The sequence below is a fragment of the Psammomys obesus genome, unplaced genomic scaffold (assembly GCF_907164565.1).
Source record: "Psammomys obesus unplaced genomic scaffold, mPsaObe1.curated_primary_1811, whole genome shotgun sequence".
NCBI classification, from domain to species: domain Eukaryota; kingdom Metazoa; phylum Chordata; class Mammalia; order Rodentia; family Muridae; genus Psammomys; species Psammomys obesus.
In genome coordinates this window covers 2,591,379-2,606,984 of record NW_026596069.1, presented here as the reverse complement: position 1 = coordinate 2,606,984, position 15,606 = coordinate 2,591,379, and the positions used below count along the sequence as shown (strand labels likewise).

Sequence of the window (15,606 nt, the reverse complement as noted above, 5' to 3'; positions counted from 1 at the left end):
ATTCCCAATGTGCTCTCAGCTTCCTGTTTGTGATCAGTACGTGATCTGCTGCTCCAGTGCCATGCCTCTCCACTGCCATGACCCCCAGCACAGCAATAGATAGACCCTATTTCTCTGAAATCATAAGCCCAATTAAATAGTTACTTTCACAGACAAAAAAAAATTCTTAACAAAATATTTGCAAACCAAATTCAGTAACACATTAAAAAGATTATACAAAATGAAAAAGCATTTGACAAGTTAACATGCCTTCATGATAAAAGTTCTAGGGACTTTAGGAATAGAACCTAACTCAAAAGAATAATGGCTATACCTAGCAAACCATAGCCAACATTAGACTAAATGGAGACAAACTGAGAGAATTTCCTCTAAAATCAGGAGTAGCACAAGACTGTCCATTCCCCCTCTCATCTTCAGTATAGAGCTAGAATTAACAATTAGAGAAGAGAAAGATGGCTGGAGAGATGGCTCAGCCATCAAAAGGCTAGGCTCACAACCAAAATATGAGAAAGATGAAAAGGTATAACAATGGAAGGAAAGAAGTCAAACCATCCCTATTCACAGATGATGAGATTATTTACTTAGAAGACCATACTAAGTCTATTAGAAAACTCTCAGACCTAATAAATACTTTTTTCTAAAGCTCCATCCTCTATTACCCTCATTCTGACATACAAGAAATAATTTTCTGGGATAGTGTCTGTACGCACCGAATCTCTCACACAAAGTGTGCTGTGGTGTGTCTGCTGCTGTTTCATGACTAAATGTTAGCCCTCCCCCTAGCACTTAAACTTTCTCGTGCACAGAAGTCTTCTCCTTAGGTTGTTATCACCAGCAGAAGCCATGGTTCTTCAAAGCATACAGTGCGCACTCGAAATCAATTCCTATACAGCTGAGTTCACAGAGCTGTATACAAAACTACAGACACACAACACTGTTCCAGACCCCTAATCGCCCTTACACTCAAAACCTGTTTGTTTTCAAATAACTATTCCAGAACAGATTTTTCAAATATCTAAAAGAAAAGAAAGAAAACATGGCTTTCCAAGAAGTCAGGGAAAATCTGCTTCTCTCCCAAGTACCCTTGTAAACAGCAGCTATGTGAGAAATAATCTAGAATGATCAGAGTGAAAGTGAGTCATGGTTATTGAGAAAACATCCATCAGCCCGTCTGAAGCTTCTCACAGAAGAACAATTTTACTTTTCTCTCCTTCTGCACCTCCTCTCAGGCAATAAGAATGGTCACCAACCATTGGGCTTGGTGGCACACGCCTTTAATCCCAGCACTTGGGAGGCAGGGGCAGGCAGATCTCTGAGTCTGAGGCTAGCCTGGTCAACAAATCAAGTCCAGGACAGCCAGGGCTCTGATATATACACAGAAACCCTATCTACAAAACAAAAAAACAAAAACAAAAAGAATGGTCACTAACCAGTTTTTACTTTTCCTTCCTAGACTGCGTCAGCACGGAGCTATAGGGATTCAGGGGAAATAACACTGACTTCAAAAATAAAGACCAAAGGAAAAAGACTATGTAACAATATTCTAAATTATGCCATGAAATAAATTACTCTTGACTTCTCAAATAAATGTTCTTTTAAAAGGACAAAAAAAAAAATTGAAATGCATGGCAGTGACTAACATTCTGTAAAGAAATCCCACATAGTAATTTCTTGTGTAAATTTAAAATATGAAGAATTCGCCAGGAAGAGGCCCACAAATCCGAACCCCAGCACCCACAGGAAAGCAGGGCAGACCACAGATCTAATACCTAATATGAAGAAAGTGGCCGGAGGGGTTGGGCGTACCGGAGACAGGCAAGGCAGTGAACCTAAATGGTTTCGGTAAGTTCCACTTTGCGATCGGCTCTCAGACTTTCCTTTCTCCTAGGCTACAAGCAAGAAGGGATGGCTGAGCCCGAGGCAAGAACGAAGACGAGAGACTAGACACAGAGGTCTAGCTAGGCTCACAGTCTGAGCTCTGGCAGATCAGCTCTCCTTCTCAGCCCCGCTCCCTCACCCCAAGGTTCTAAGTGAAATCCAGTCTGTTACAATTCATGCCACCTTCTCCCCAGCCTCTGCTGCCCTTTCAGGAAGGCTTTCTGGAGCCAAATTAATTTAGTGAGGACAAATGAGCGCGTGCAGCGGGTCCAACAGCTGAACTGTTGGTCAACAGAATGAATGAGTGGCCAAGAGAAAAGAGCAAAGACAAGCAGAAAGAAGTCTGCGTGAAAGGACCTGTGTCTCAGCACGACCTGACCTCTGGACTCTTGACGCTCTCTGCAGAAGCTGCTGTAGCCTGTGTATCTACTGGGGCTCCTCAGATGACTGAGCAGCAGTGGGCTTTAGAAGCATACAGTCTGGACAGGTCCAGAAAAGCTCATGCTGAGCCAGTTTCAAGACCACAGGATTTACTATGATTTTCCCTCGGTCACGGGAGATCTCAGACCAATTCCACAGAGCTGTGGCTGCTCGCTGGGGTTTAACCTGCAACCCTGCTAGAAATCCCTCAAAATCAGGGTTGAAAGAGAGACTGAGAAAAAAAAAATGAAAACGTGTGCTCACAGAGAGTCGTCTAGGCGTCTGTATCATTATATTAGGAATTTTTAAAAAAAACAGCACACATTAGCTTGTTTGGAACAAACCACTAGCCATTGCTCAATGTTTTGAGGCAATAAATGAACACTACATGCAGATATAAAGGACAATTTTTCTAATACTCTCCACCTGTCAAAATTACCAAAGAAAAATAATTCAGAAAATACATGGGCCTTTCCAGCCCTCCTCCGAGGGACTTGCAGACAAGGATCAAAGGCAGATCCTCCAAAGAATGTAAATAGCCAGAACTTGCACAGAAATGCTTGGGAAAAATTAACGCAATCGTGGCAACATGCCTGAAATAGCCCTTCGGTGAGTCCCCTGGCTGCCATTCGCTGGGTGTCATCACGCGTCTCGCATTTCTCTAGCTTCTTGAGGATTTAGCAGTGGGGGAAACAGACTGCACTCAGGACACTGGCAAGGGCCAATTTCTCAAAATAGAAATGACTTTGCTAGGCACAATGGGGCACACCAGTCACCCCAACACCTGGGAACAGACACGGGAGGATTTCCCCAAGTTCAAGACCAACCTGGTCTGTATAGTATATTCTAGGCCACCCAGAGCTGGTCTCAACAATTAAAAGTTTCTAAATAGCAATGTTTTCTTTTCCCAGGAACACACACCTAACTCACCGAGAAACTAGGAAAAAAAAAAAAAAAAGACCAGCAGAACAGAGAGCCCAAGTAAATCCTCACAGTTACTGTCAACTGTTTGTTTGCTTCTGTTTTTTATAGTGGTGACAAGACAATTCAAAAGGGGGAGCGTAACAAAATGGTTCTGAGACAACATAATCTCATCTAAAAAGTTAAAAAAAAAAAAAACAGACCAGACTTTAGGCTTAAAAACCCTTAAAGGAAACACAGAAGTACATTTCCATGCCTTGGGTTAAACTATGGCTGCTCAGACAGAATTTAAACAGCAGGAGCCACCAAGGAAAAAATAAATAGCATTATCAAAATTATTTTTTAAACTGTTTAAAAAAGATAGCCTCAATAACATAAAAAGGACCAGCCATGCAATTGCAAAAAACGACCTGCAAATCGAGTATTCAGTAATGTACATGAAAGCACATATTTTAAAACTCATAATAATAAGGGACAAATAACCCAATTTTTAAATTTTATGAAGACCAATAGACTCTTCACTAAAGAAGATGTGCAAATGGACAATAAACATGAGAAGAGATGCTGAACTCACGAGTCCCTGGGGGGAATAAATGCCAATCAAAACAACTGGGAGAGCCAGGAGAAAGTTCAGCAGCTGAAGGTGCCTGCTGCCAAGACCTGAATTCAGTCTCCGGGACCCACAGCAGAGAGAGATCCCCACAAGTTCTCCTCCAACCTCACACATGGACCACAGCATGCAACCACAATAAATAGGTGCAATCTTAAAAATTAAAAAAAAAAAAAAAAACAACTTTAAGCTTAAGATACCACTTTGTACCCACAAGGATGGTAATCAAGAAGGCAGATAGTAAAAAGCTGTGAGAAGAATGCGGCGAGACAGCGGCTTCACGTTGCCGATAGGAAGCAGCTGGTACTTCCGTAAGTTTTGAAACCTCCACTCGTGGGCATACATAAAAGAGACAGCAAGATTTAGCCCACGTAAAAAACCTGAGTATGAATCGTCACAACAGCAACATTTGTAATTGCCAAAGGTGAGCCATCAGCCCATCAACGGGTAATACACAAGTAATACACAGTCTATCCAAACAGGGGACATCGTTCAGCAAGAAAGACATTAAGTACTGACACACGCTACATTATGAATCAGTCTTTAATGTATCAAGCAGAAATCAGTCACACACACACAAAAAAAAACACATATTATATGAAACTATTCACATGAAATGTCCAGAATATGCAAATCTGCAAATAGAGAAAAGTCGCCCAAGGGTAAGGGAGGTAGAGAGCTGGTTACCAATGAGTATAACCTCTGCAGAGCGACTGTGGTGATGGTTGCACAGCTCTACATACATTTCCTAAAGAACATGGAATTGTACATTATAAATGGGTGATGGTGTGTGTGTAATTCACATCGCCTTCTCAGAAGCTAGTTTCAAAACTCATATAAGAATCGCAAAGTCAAGCAGGTATATTACGTAGGCCCAGAAAAGCCTAAAACAAAAAAGGGAGCTGTCCTTTCCAAATTCCTCAGCTTATGTCTACAAAGAGGTGCATTTTCCTGTTCAGATCAATTCATCCAGTCAACACGAACCCCGACGCCTACCATTCCACAACGGGGATCCCATAAAAAAAGACACAGTCCCTCCCCTCGAGGCTTCCCAGCCTGCTAACAGGAGCTACCATCCAGGAGGCCTGGTGTTAACAGTCTCATGTGCTTATGACAAGGTGGAGAGCTTGGGCCTCATTGTATGACAAGGGCACGCACTCAGAGAAGGTGACTTGGCCGCCTTGACTGTGCTGAGAAATGGGAAGGAGACTGGGAGCCAGATCGCCTCTGTCTAAATAGGCCGGCTCATCCTACTATAAAGCATCTTCAGTTACGCTTCAGCTTGATGGGGTCGGAAGAGGCTTCTGGGCTCTCCACGAAGAAGTCTTCAGAGAGGTGACTGCTGAGCAGAACTCTGCAGCTTCTCTCAAACCGGGCGAGGGGGGCTGGAGCTTCCCAGGCAGAGGCGCGAATAGCAGGAATGTGGAGCATTCGAAAACTTGGATGCAGTTTGGTTCAAATGGACAGCAAGACCAGAATGAGGAGGTCAAAGGTTAAAGAACAGAAAGAATGAGGCAGGCTGGACAGTCAGACACTGGTGCTTGTCAGACTTACGCAGCTGAGAAGAAAGAGCCCCCTGTTCCAGCTGGCTATGGCTCACAGTGTCTCAGCTACCCCTGGGATGCTCAAACAGCACTTTACCATTCAGTGTGGACAACACATCACCGTACCTCAGTCCCAACTTCCTCATTACCTGCACTGCATTTGTGATTGCCTACTGACTTCTCTTCTGCCGCTGTCCAGACCCGCTTCTCTTCCTGTGCCTGAGCCGGGTGAACAAGTCCACGCTATGCTAGCTCAGGACAAACTGGCTCCCATAACAGAGCTACCACTGCAAACTGCTTCAGTGAGGAAGTATATTAGCTCACCCATGAGGGAATCCAGGGACAGCAAGAGAAGGCTCAGGGCAGATCAGAGACACCTGTCACTTCTGCCTTTTCCTCTTCGCCATCTTGGGAGACACTGTGGTCTACAGGCTTAACTCAATAGCCAGGTGGCTCTGGCGAGAAGCAGGGTGTGTGTGTGTGTGAGAGAGAGAGAGACAAGGTGCTAGATGGGAACTAGAGTCTCACTTTCCCAGAAGCACTTTCACCAGCAGGCTGGCAGGTGTGCCTGTTAGTCAGCATGACTTCTGCTGTCCTTCAGCTCCATGCAACAGGCACACCTTGAGTACAATTATCCTCCCTGGACCGGGTAAGTCCGGGACCAGCTTCTTCCCAGGGCTAATGGCTCCACCGAAGAGCAGCTGGGTCAGGAATTGAAGAGGAGTCCTGGGTGCTTATCTGATCACTACCAACAGTGTGCTCTAACCTCTTGGGCCACGAGCCTTATGCTCCCACATTCTTGCAAGTCTTCGAGTTCCCTCCTCCTAAATATCGTCCAGACCTTACTCCCTCTCCCGTTCTCCATTACTGTTGCTTTAAGTCATGCCCTTCTCCATTCCTGACCGCTGCTTCAAGTATGAGATGTGTAGCTACAAGCCACACCTCTCAGAGACAGGTCCAAAACCTGGGTAAAGGTGGGAAGCACGAACACTTCCAAGTTGGAAATGAGAAGCAAATATATTAAAAAATACAGCACGCACATAGCTACCACTTATTGAGAATTTTTTATCTTACAAGCCTAAAATCCTTTTCTCAGATTCTCAAAGTCATCCTACGAGGCGGTCCTCATGTTCCTCAACATGAGGAAACTGAGGCTCAAGAAGAATAGTTGTCCATATGTGGTAGACAGGACACAAAGACGAAGGACCAGAGACATCCACACAGCACCGCAGAGGGTAGGCTGGCCATGGGGCAGGCAGTGTGAACCCACACTAAGCTGGAAGGAATGGGAATGGGGAGAAGGCAAGTTTTGAGAAGTGATTTTTAATGTAGCAAAAGGGCCAAGACTGTTTAACTTGCTTCTGAAGGAAGGGCAAGGTGATATGCAAACAGTCTCTGTGGTTAGCTCACCAACCTGGCCTTCAGGCAGGTCACAATCTGTGGGGAAATCTGGACGTCTGTTTGGTTTCCTTTGGTTTAGTTTGTGACACGGTCTCGCTCTGTAGCTCCTTGTTATCCTGGAAATCCTTGTGTAGACTAGGCCAGCTTCTTAACCTGCAGCAACATTTCTACCCTCTGCCTCCTGGCTGCTTGGATCTCAGGCAAGCACCATTATACATACCCAGCCAAAGCTGGACTCCAGACAAGACACACACACACACACACACACACACACACACACACACACACACACAAAGCTTGGACCTCCTTGTCACTGACTGCTGGCTCAGATGTGTCCTGAGTACCCTGCAGAACTTGGTTTTTCTCCCTTCCCAGTCTCAGTTGGCTGGCCCCTCCCTTGCCATCTGACCCCTGCTATTGTGCTATTGTCCCAGTGGGCTAGGATGGGCCTCCCACCCAGCACCCCCTTGTTTTCCCTGCCTTCCCAATCTTCCTGGTTCTGACCTCCTCCTGGAGTGTCAGTCTTCTCTGCTGGGAAACAGACTTCTCACATTGGAAGAGCTGCCAGCCCCTTCAAGCCTGCAGCCTCTGGAGGAGCCATGGCGGCCCTCTCTTCAGGAGCGTTTAGTTACAGAGAAAGGTATTAACAATAGACAGCATTCAGTAAGAATGACTGTTTCACTTTAAGAAGAAAGAAAAGAAACAGGAAATGCATACACAGCAGCTCAGGGGGCATAGGAATGCTTTTCTTTTTCTTTTTTCTTTTTTCTTTTTTTTTTTTTTTTTTTTTTTTGAGAATGGTACAGACTCTCCAAATTGTAGTTATAAGCCTCTTGAGTCACAGAGTAAACTGACTGGTTCCTGAACTTAACACACCTTGTCTTTTGCCCAGGACATGTGATAACAGGTATCTATTTGGTCTTAATATGTGAAGCTTACACACAAAATGCTCAGGGCAGAAGTGAACGGGAGTTACTGCATCCAGGACGACCAGCAGCAAAACACATCAGCTCTACAAGGGTCCAAATGTCAGAGATACTCCTCTGCCAAGCAGTCTCAGAGAGACTCCACACCACACACACACACACACACACACACACACACACACACGCACACATCCAATGTTTATTAAAGCTAAGAACAATACCAGATCAGGTTTATACAGCTTCAAGAGTAAAAGGAGCCAAAGAGCCGTACTGAAAAACTGAAGGAGAGCTCACTAATAATATTCCGGTGACGCCAGCCAACAACGCTCTCAGCGCAGGCGGAGACAGCGGAGGGAAGCAAGACCTGGCCGTTCATGAAATCTGTGCTTCTTCTGAAAGACTCAAGTTGGAAGGAGAATATTACATTTAAAAGTGGAAGAAGAGAACAAGACCTGAAAGGTAGAGGTAGGAGGCTCAGAAACTCAAGGGAATCCTTAGGTACAGCCAATTTGAAGCCAGCCCAGACTGCACGAGCCTGGTCTTTCATTTCCCCTCTCCCAACCCATTCTACGAGGGGAAAAAAAATGGTGTGACTCATGTTTTCTGCAATAACTGCCAATCAGCTCCTCCGTGTGCCACAGGCACTCAGTCCATGGAATCGTCTCATTCTCTGCCCATTATCGATATAAAAATTAGAGTATCTTGACAACAGGTTTGTGTTTTGTTGTTTTTGTTTTTTTTTTTTTTTTTCACAGCGAAACTCACTTTATTCTACAGTCTTTTCTGGTAAAAATAAAATGGCAAAGTAATGTCATTATCTAGAGTAAAGATGTTCGATACAGCCCATCCCAACCGAAGCATTCCACGATTCCCTCTATTCAAATTACAGTTAATAAGCATCTATTACGTGAGACATACGGCTCTGGCTGCCGGAATCACAGGCATGGGCTCGCAAGCTACAGGAAGAGGCGGATGAGTCCAGACATAATGCTGTGTGTTTGGTGCTGAGACAAAGATGTGTGAGGCCCTGCTCGACCCTGCCTAGTCAGGCTCAGTCGAAAGTGTCTTAGCAGATGAGACCCTTGAGAATCTTAAAGGCTGGTTCAGATGAGGAGGTGTTTAGAGAAAGGCAAAAGGGGTATAGAGCAATCAGCAGGAACCCCATGCACAAAGCCTCAAGAGACTCTGGGATGTCTGGGAAACTGAGAGCAATTCTGTGTGGGCAGAAGTCAGCTACTGGGGAGTCAGGACCAGTGGACTGCAGAGTGAGAGGCAGCAGGCTGGACTTCTCTAAAGGGATGGCCACCATAGAAAGGGGGGTAGGAGAGGAGGAGGTAAGGAGAGAGCAGAAGTGAAGTCAAGAGTCTGAGCACAGAACCACATTCAGAGGCACAATGTGTAAGGTGGCTGTTTTACAGAGGGTAAAGCTGAGGTGACGCACGCCTGTGATCCCTGCACTCGGGGGGGGGGGGACAGAGGCAGGAGGATCTCTGTGAGTTCGAGGCCAGCCTGGTCCACAGAGTGAGTGTAGGACAGCCAAAGCTACACAGAGAAACCCTGTCTCAAAAAAAACCAAATATATATGCATATATATACTTAATAAAAATTGTGAAAACTGTTTCTTTTCATTCCCAGCCACCACCTTTCTGAGTTTTTTTTTTTTTCTTCCAATCCAAGTGAAATGAAACTTAAAATTCTTCATGTGATGCATATTCTCTAAAAACCTCACCTACAACTACTTTTTTCTGGTTCCCTGGGAAGTTTCTGATTAAATAATCAAAACTAGCTCACAGCACTGCCACAGGAACCTCAGAGTGGGCCGAAGGTAATGGTACTTAATAATGAAAGGATGAACTCTATGTTTAAAATGGGTAGATTATATGTGGCATCTCTAAACCTAACGGAGGGGCTAAAGAGATCAGCAGTCAAGAGCACTGGCTGCTCTTCCAGGTTACCCGGGTTCAATTCCCAGCACTCACAGAGCAGCACACAACCATCTGTAACTCCAGTTCCGGGGGATCCAGCACCCTCTTCTGGCCTCTGTGGGCACCAGCAGGCACACACACAGTACACAGACAGACACACGGGCATAATTCAAACACATATAAGTAAAAAAAAATTTAGGTCAATGGAATTCCTATCTTACTGCCATGTTAGTTTCATTAATTTAACCATCACACCCAGAAATAAGTACCTTAGTACTCATTCAGAGGACCAAACCTTGCTAAAATGAAAATACTAACCTATTTCAGATTTGCATAACAATTCTACCGGCCAAATTTACAATCAGAGCTTGTGACTTTTTCCTCTGAAAAAAAATCTTTTGTTCCCCAAATGACAATGCAGAAACATAGTTTGAACCACATTCAAGTTTTGCTTTCAAAGAGAACAAAAAGAGTGCTCTCTACCTCTCCCTGCTGAGAGGACCACAAAGGCCTAACAAATGTTTCCCAGAACAAACATTACTCAAAACCTGAGGCCGACCTCAGGAGAAACGCTCACTTGAATACACCAAAGAGAGAGCAGCACAGAACAAACAGCTAAAAGCTACGTGCTGGCTGAACACACAACCGGCAGCTTTCAGCTCACAAAAACTGGGGTCTTTAACTCTCAGACTGGACTCAAGCACAGGACTGAAAGAAAAAAAGATTTCCGGCTTGTCAAGTGAGGACACCTCGAAAGGAAAAATGCAGATATATAAGTAACACTAGAATAGATACAAAAATATGCTGCCTTTTATTTTCCTAATTAATTTTTAAACAGAAAATTATTTTCTATTTAAATGATACTTTTTTTTGAACATGTCAGATGTGCAACTATCATCCACAGTGAAATCCACACTATTATCCATAGTGAAATGCTTTCTATCAGCACACACGTTTGTTTTTTTCAAGATTTTATTTATTTATTTATTTATTTATTTATTTATTTATTTATTTATGCATATTACTGCTCTAAGGCGTGTAGATGGTCGTGAGCCACCACGCAGTTGCTGGGAATTGAACTCAGGACCTCTGGAAGAGCAGACAGTGCTCTTAACCACTGAGCCATCTCTCCAGCCCCCACAAGTTGCTTTTTTTTTTTTTTTTTTTTTTTTCAATGAAAAATCTTTTACCTAAGTTATGGAAAACTAACTTTTTGATAGCTACCGTCAGTTTTCTAACCCATAATGCATGGTTTTAACAGAAGTGCAAAGCAGCTGAGGGTACCAAGTGCTACAGGAGCCTGTGGGGCTCAGAAAAGATGTCCCCCAGAACTGGAGTTGCAGATGGTTGTGAGCTGCCATGTGGGTTCTGGGAACTGAACTGTGGCCCTTGGCAAGAGGAGCAAGCGCTCTTAACCACTGAGCCATCTCTCCAGCACCGAAGATATTTCTCGTTTATTGTTCAGACTTTTATAAGAAAATTCTTAAGTAAATCACATAGGAATCGGTAAAATTCCTTCTATTAACAAACAAACATAGCTTAGGTGTGGTGGCTCCTGCCTAGTCTATAATCTCACCACTTGTGAAATTGAGGCAGGAAGATTGTCATGAGCTCAAGGCCAGCCTGGGCTACATGTGAAACTCTGTCTTATTAATTAATTAATTAATTAATTAATTAATTTTAATTTGTATTTTTCTGTTTTAATTTCTGAGGAGAATGAGCTAACTGATGTTGCTTACCTTTGTTTATATTTTTATTTAACTTCTGAGAATAATTTTGCTGGTATAAAAATACAAAAATAAGCCGGGCATGATGATGTACACCTTTCTTCCCAGCACTCAGGGAGGCAGAGGAAGGAGGATCTCTGTAAGATCCAGCCTGGTCTACAAATCAAGTCCAGAACAGCCAAGGCTACACAGGGAAACCCTGTCTTGGATGTATGTGTGTGTATGTGTGTATGTATGTGTGTGTGTGTGTGTGTGTGTGTGTATATATATACAAAAAATAATTACATCAAGTACTTAAAGCTAAAAGTCCAGATTTTCAAACAATGTATGACCATAAAGTTCTGGGAGTACTGAGTATGTGTTCAAAGTATCTGTAAAACATGTTTTCGGTAACATGAGATATAAGTTGGGAATTGGTATTTGCCCATGATCAGCAGCCAAGTTTTTTATTTCTCAACTACTTTTTACCCTTTTTCTTATTTTTACCTCCAGTACTTACAAGAGATGCATTTTCTAGTACAATAGCTTCAACCAGAGTTAAACCTCTGTCAACTTTCCAAGCTTTAAATCTCAGGCATGCTGCTGGAAAAATTCTGCTCTAAGCTTTTTCTCTTCCTGACTACTCACAAGACCCTGAATCTTTTTCATCCAGTTTCTATATTTCTAAGACCTGAAGACGCAGGCATCTCATCTCTGCTTATCAATAGAGGGGTGCAGGCCTCGTCTCCCTTAGAAACACTAGGACCTTCCATTAACTTTGATTTTAATTGGTGGTAGCCAAAGTCACCAAGTAAACTACCACAGAGAACACTGTAATAGCAGCTATTGATTGTTGATTTAAAAGTAATTTTTCATCTGTGAACTAAAGCAGAAGCTAAATTTATCTAATTAATACACAATAATTGGGACTGGAGAGATGGCTCAACAGTTAAGAGCGCTGGCTGCTGTTTCAGAGGACCCGAGTTCCATTCTCAGCACCAACACAGCAGCTCACAACCAACGGTAACTCCAGTTCCAGGGGATCCAACACCCTATTAGACACGCAGGCAGGCAAAATACCAATACGCATAAAATAAATAAACAAAATTCAAATATACTTATCTAGTATTGGCACCTATATGTCAGGACATAAGAAGGTCAAGAGAATGTTTTTAAAAGTCAATTGTGTATGGTACAGCACAGGTGTTCAATCTGTGTTTGAGTGTCACTGACATGGGAGACGCTTTTGCAGAGCTCATACTGTTGGTAAATATGCAAATGCTTAGTTTAGTATACACCAGGGGTGGACCATCCTAGGGCACGCATTTTTAAGGGGGTATAGTAGCTGCAGATAATGCGGTTAACTCCAGCAGACAACATCTGTGTTACACACGTGGACATCAAAATCAGCACGGCATGCTTTTGTGACACAGAAAGAGACCAAGCTTGTGGTGAAAATGATTACTTCCAACCCAAGCCTGCTTTAAATACTGTTTTGTTGTGTGGCACCCAGCCAAAATAACAGTATTCTGAAGCTGTTGTTGCCTTTGAATCACTTACCAGGCTTCAGCCCATTTTTAAAACAAGGTAAAGGCCATGGAGCTACTAAAAATAAGTGTGGATCAGGATTTCTGATTCACGTTTCTTTAGCAAACTTATTCCATTTGATCCCAAGACTTGGTTGCTCTCCTGACAGACTATTCTAAGCTAGCCACAGCTGACAGGGGCATGCCTTTCATGATTAAATGGGAAGCTCTTGCTGCAGATGACTGGAGATTCCAGATGCATCTATCCTTTGCACTTCAGAGAGATCTCTTTGTTGGCTTAGCATCAGATCATGACTTATCTTTTTTTCTGACTGTCTCCACTTCCACACCAGGGCATCTGTATGTGTTACCAAGGACTGTCCCTTTTTGTTGTTGTTTTTGTTTTAATTTTGGCCACAAAGTGTTCCACGGTATTGTACAGTGAGGGTTCGCTTTTTCCCTGCTTTCTTGGTGTGTGAGGGGGGTGTGTCTAAGAACATAGAGAAGTGTTAAAAATATAAAACGATCACTGGCCCTACAAATACTGTTTTACTGTTCTTGGGAAAAACCTAAAGATGAGAATTTGATTGAATTTTGCCTATTATAATTCCTGAGGAACGATATTCAAAGTATTTCCCAAAGCAAGGGGTTAAGCGTTTTAGCTTTAACTGGTCACTATTGCCTTCCTTCTGGAAATTCTGTGTGCCCCACCTGGCAACATCCACGAAGAGGCTCCTAGCCGGGAACAGTTTTTCTGATAGGCATAAAGGTAATCAAGGCAGACACCCCCAAGGAAATGCCCAGGACCTACCTCATGCGGGCAAGACTAGGGAAGAGGGCATAGGGAACTCTATCCCGGGCCCCACAGCTCAGGGGCAGGGGCGCACGGAGATGGGGGTGGGGAGGTGGAATGGGCACCAGGTACAGACTCCGGGGCCGCCTTAACTAACACTGAACGGGAAAGGCAAACAAAACACCCACACCGGATCCGGCTCTCCTCGGGCAGTCAAACTGTTGGCAAAGAGGAACAAACGCGCAGGCGCGTCCTCAGGTCGCCAGGTCTAAAGAGACGTACTGAAAATCGAGGAAGTGGGTCCGCGCGGGCTCGCGGGCTTTCCGCGGCTCCTCTAGGTCGGGAGGGGCAACGCATTTCCCGTGACCACAACCGGGAGCGGCCCGATCACCGATCTGCCTTGTGAGATGCTCACTTAAAAGGCAGAGACGAGGCCAGCCCGCTTGCGGAGAGGAGCACAGTTTTCGGGGCAGGCGTAGCATTATCCAGCCCGTCCATTCAATCCCGCGCCTGTCGGGGGGCTGCGAGGGACCCGGGGGCTTCTAGGGGAGCCCGGGGAGGGGGGGGCAGAGTCCATCTCCGTCGCCGGACCTCGAATCGCCGCCGGAAGCCGGGGCGTCGAGGGCCGTTCGGGACAGCAAAGTTACTTTTCTAAGCAACTCCGAGTGAGCGCAGCCCGGACAGAGCCCCTGCTCCGTCGGAGGCCGGGGAGTGCTGGACGGATCACAGCCTGGAAACACAAAGCCGCGGGCCCCCACGTCGCGGACCCCGCCCCGCGCCCCCCGGGGGTGGGCTGTGCCTACCTTGATGCCCTGCTGCTGGGTGGTGAGGGTCAGCTTGGACTCGTCCAGGAGCAAAACTTCGCAGTAAAATTCTTCCGGGACGGCGCAGAAGCAGCCCATGTCGGCCGAAAAGCGTCGTCTCCAGCCGGGCGAGAGCGGCGTCCGCGGCGCCCGCCGCCGCCTCCTCCTCCTCCTCCCCCACCTCCTCAAGCGCCAAGCATTAATCTATGGTGCGCGCCGCGCGCGGGGGGCGAGAGGCGCGGGTCCGGCCGGGGTCCCCCACCCCCACCCGGAGGGGCGAGGTCCGGGGTCCGGAGGTCACGGAGAGGGTAGCCCCGGGATGCTCGGAGGGCGAGCACGCGTCAGGAGCCCGGGGCCGCCCGAGAGGCGTGCGCGGAACGGGGCACCCGGGGCGGCGCGTCCCCGCGCATCCTGCGGCGGCGGCTCCTCCGGCGAAGACCTGGGCGGCGACCTGGGGACGACAGGAGTCGCCGCGCGTTAAGGGCGGCCGGCCGGAGACGCGAGCGCTGCGCACAAGCCCCGGGGCGATCCCCCGGCCGCAGCTCCCGAGTCTCCGCGGGGCGCGCACTTCCAGCGCCGACCCCGCCCCGCGGGGAGCGGAGCGCTCGCTCGGCTTCCCTTTTGTGTCGGGGGGTGACCACGACCCCCCGCCCCAACACACACACACACACACCGCGGACCTGGGGCGCGGGGCCGCTGTCACAGCCGGCTCCGGAGGCGCGGAGGACCGGCCGGGGCTCCTCCCGGGGTCAGCTGCTGGCGGGCCGCGGCTTCCGTCCGGGGGTCCCCGAACTCATCCCGCGGCGACGGCCGAGCGCAAGCTTCCTCGGGGACCGAGCGCCGCTCCCGACGAGCGTCCCGCGAAGCCGGGCGTCGGGGGACCTGCGGGCGGGCACCGCGGGAGCCGGGGCGCCAGGCCGCGGAGGCTCCGGGGAAAGTTCTTGGCCGCTCCCGGGGCGGAGCCCTGGGCGGGAGCCACCCAGGTGCCGCGGTCCCCCGTCGGCCGAGAGCCTCGGGGAGCAGAAGCCGGAGCCCCGCGACCGTGACCCGATCGCCCCCTTCAGGGCGGGGTCTCGGCTGGGGGCGGAGGGCGGGGCGGAGGGGCTCAGCCCGGCCGCGTGCCCGCGGGTCCCCGGCGAGAACGCGTGCGCCG

General features: G+C 46.9%; 1 protein-coding gene across 1 annotated transcript in view; it reads right to left on the bottom strand.

Annotated features, from left to right (window-relative positions):
• Positions 1 to 15,200, bottom strand: part of Epb41l4a (erythrocyte membrane protein band 4.1 like 4A) — a 149,449-nt gene extending 134,249 nt beyond the window's left edge. Inside the window, exons 1-2 of the mRNA XM_055625702.1 lie at positions 15,134 to 15,200; positions 14,454 to 14,904 (exon numbers count right to left, since the gene is read on the bottom strand). Of these exons, the coding sequence (XP_055481677.1) occupies positions 14,454 to 14,552 (99 nt within the window). The 5' untranslated portion in view covers positions 14,553 to 14,904; positions 15,134 to 15,200. The remainder of the gene's footprint in view (positions 1 to 14,453; positions 14,905 to 15,133) is intronic.
• Between the last annotated feature and the right edge of the window lie 406 nt (positions 15,201 to 15,606).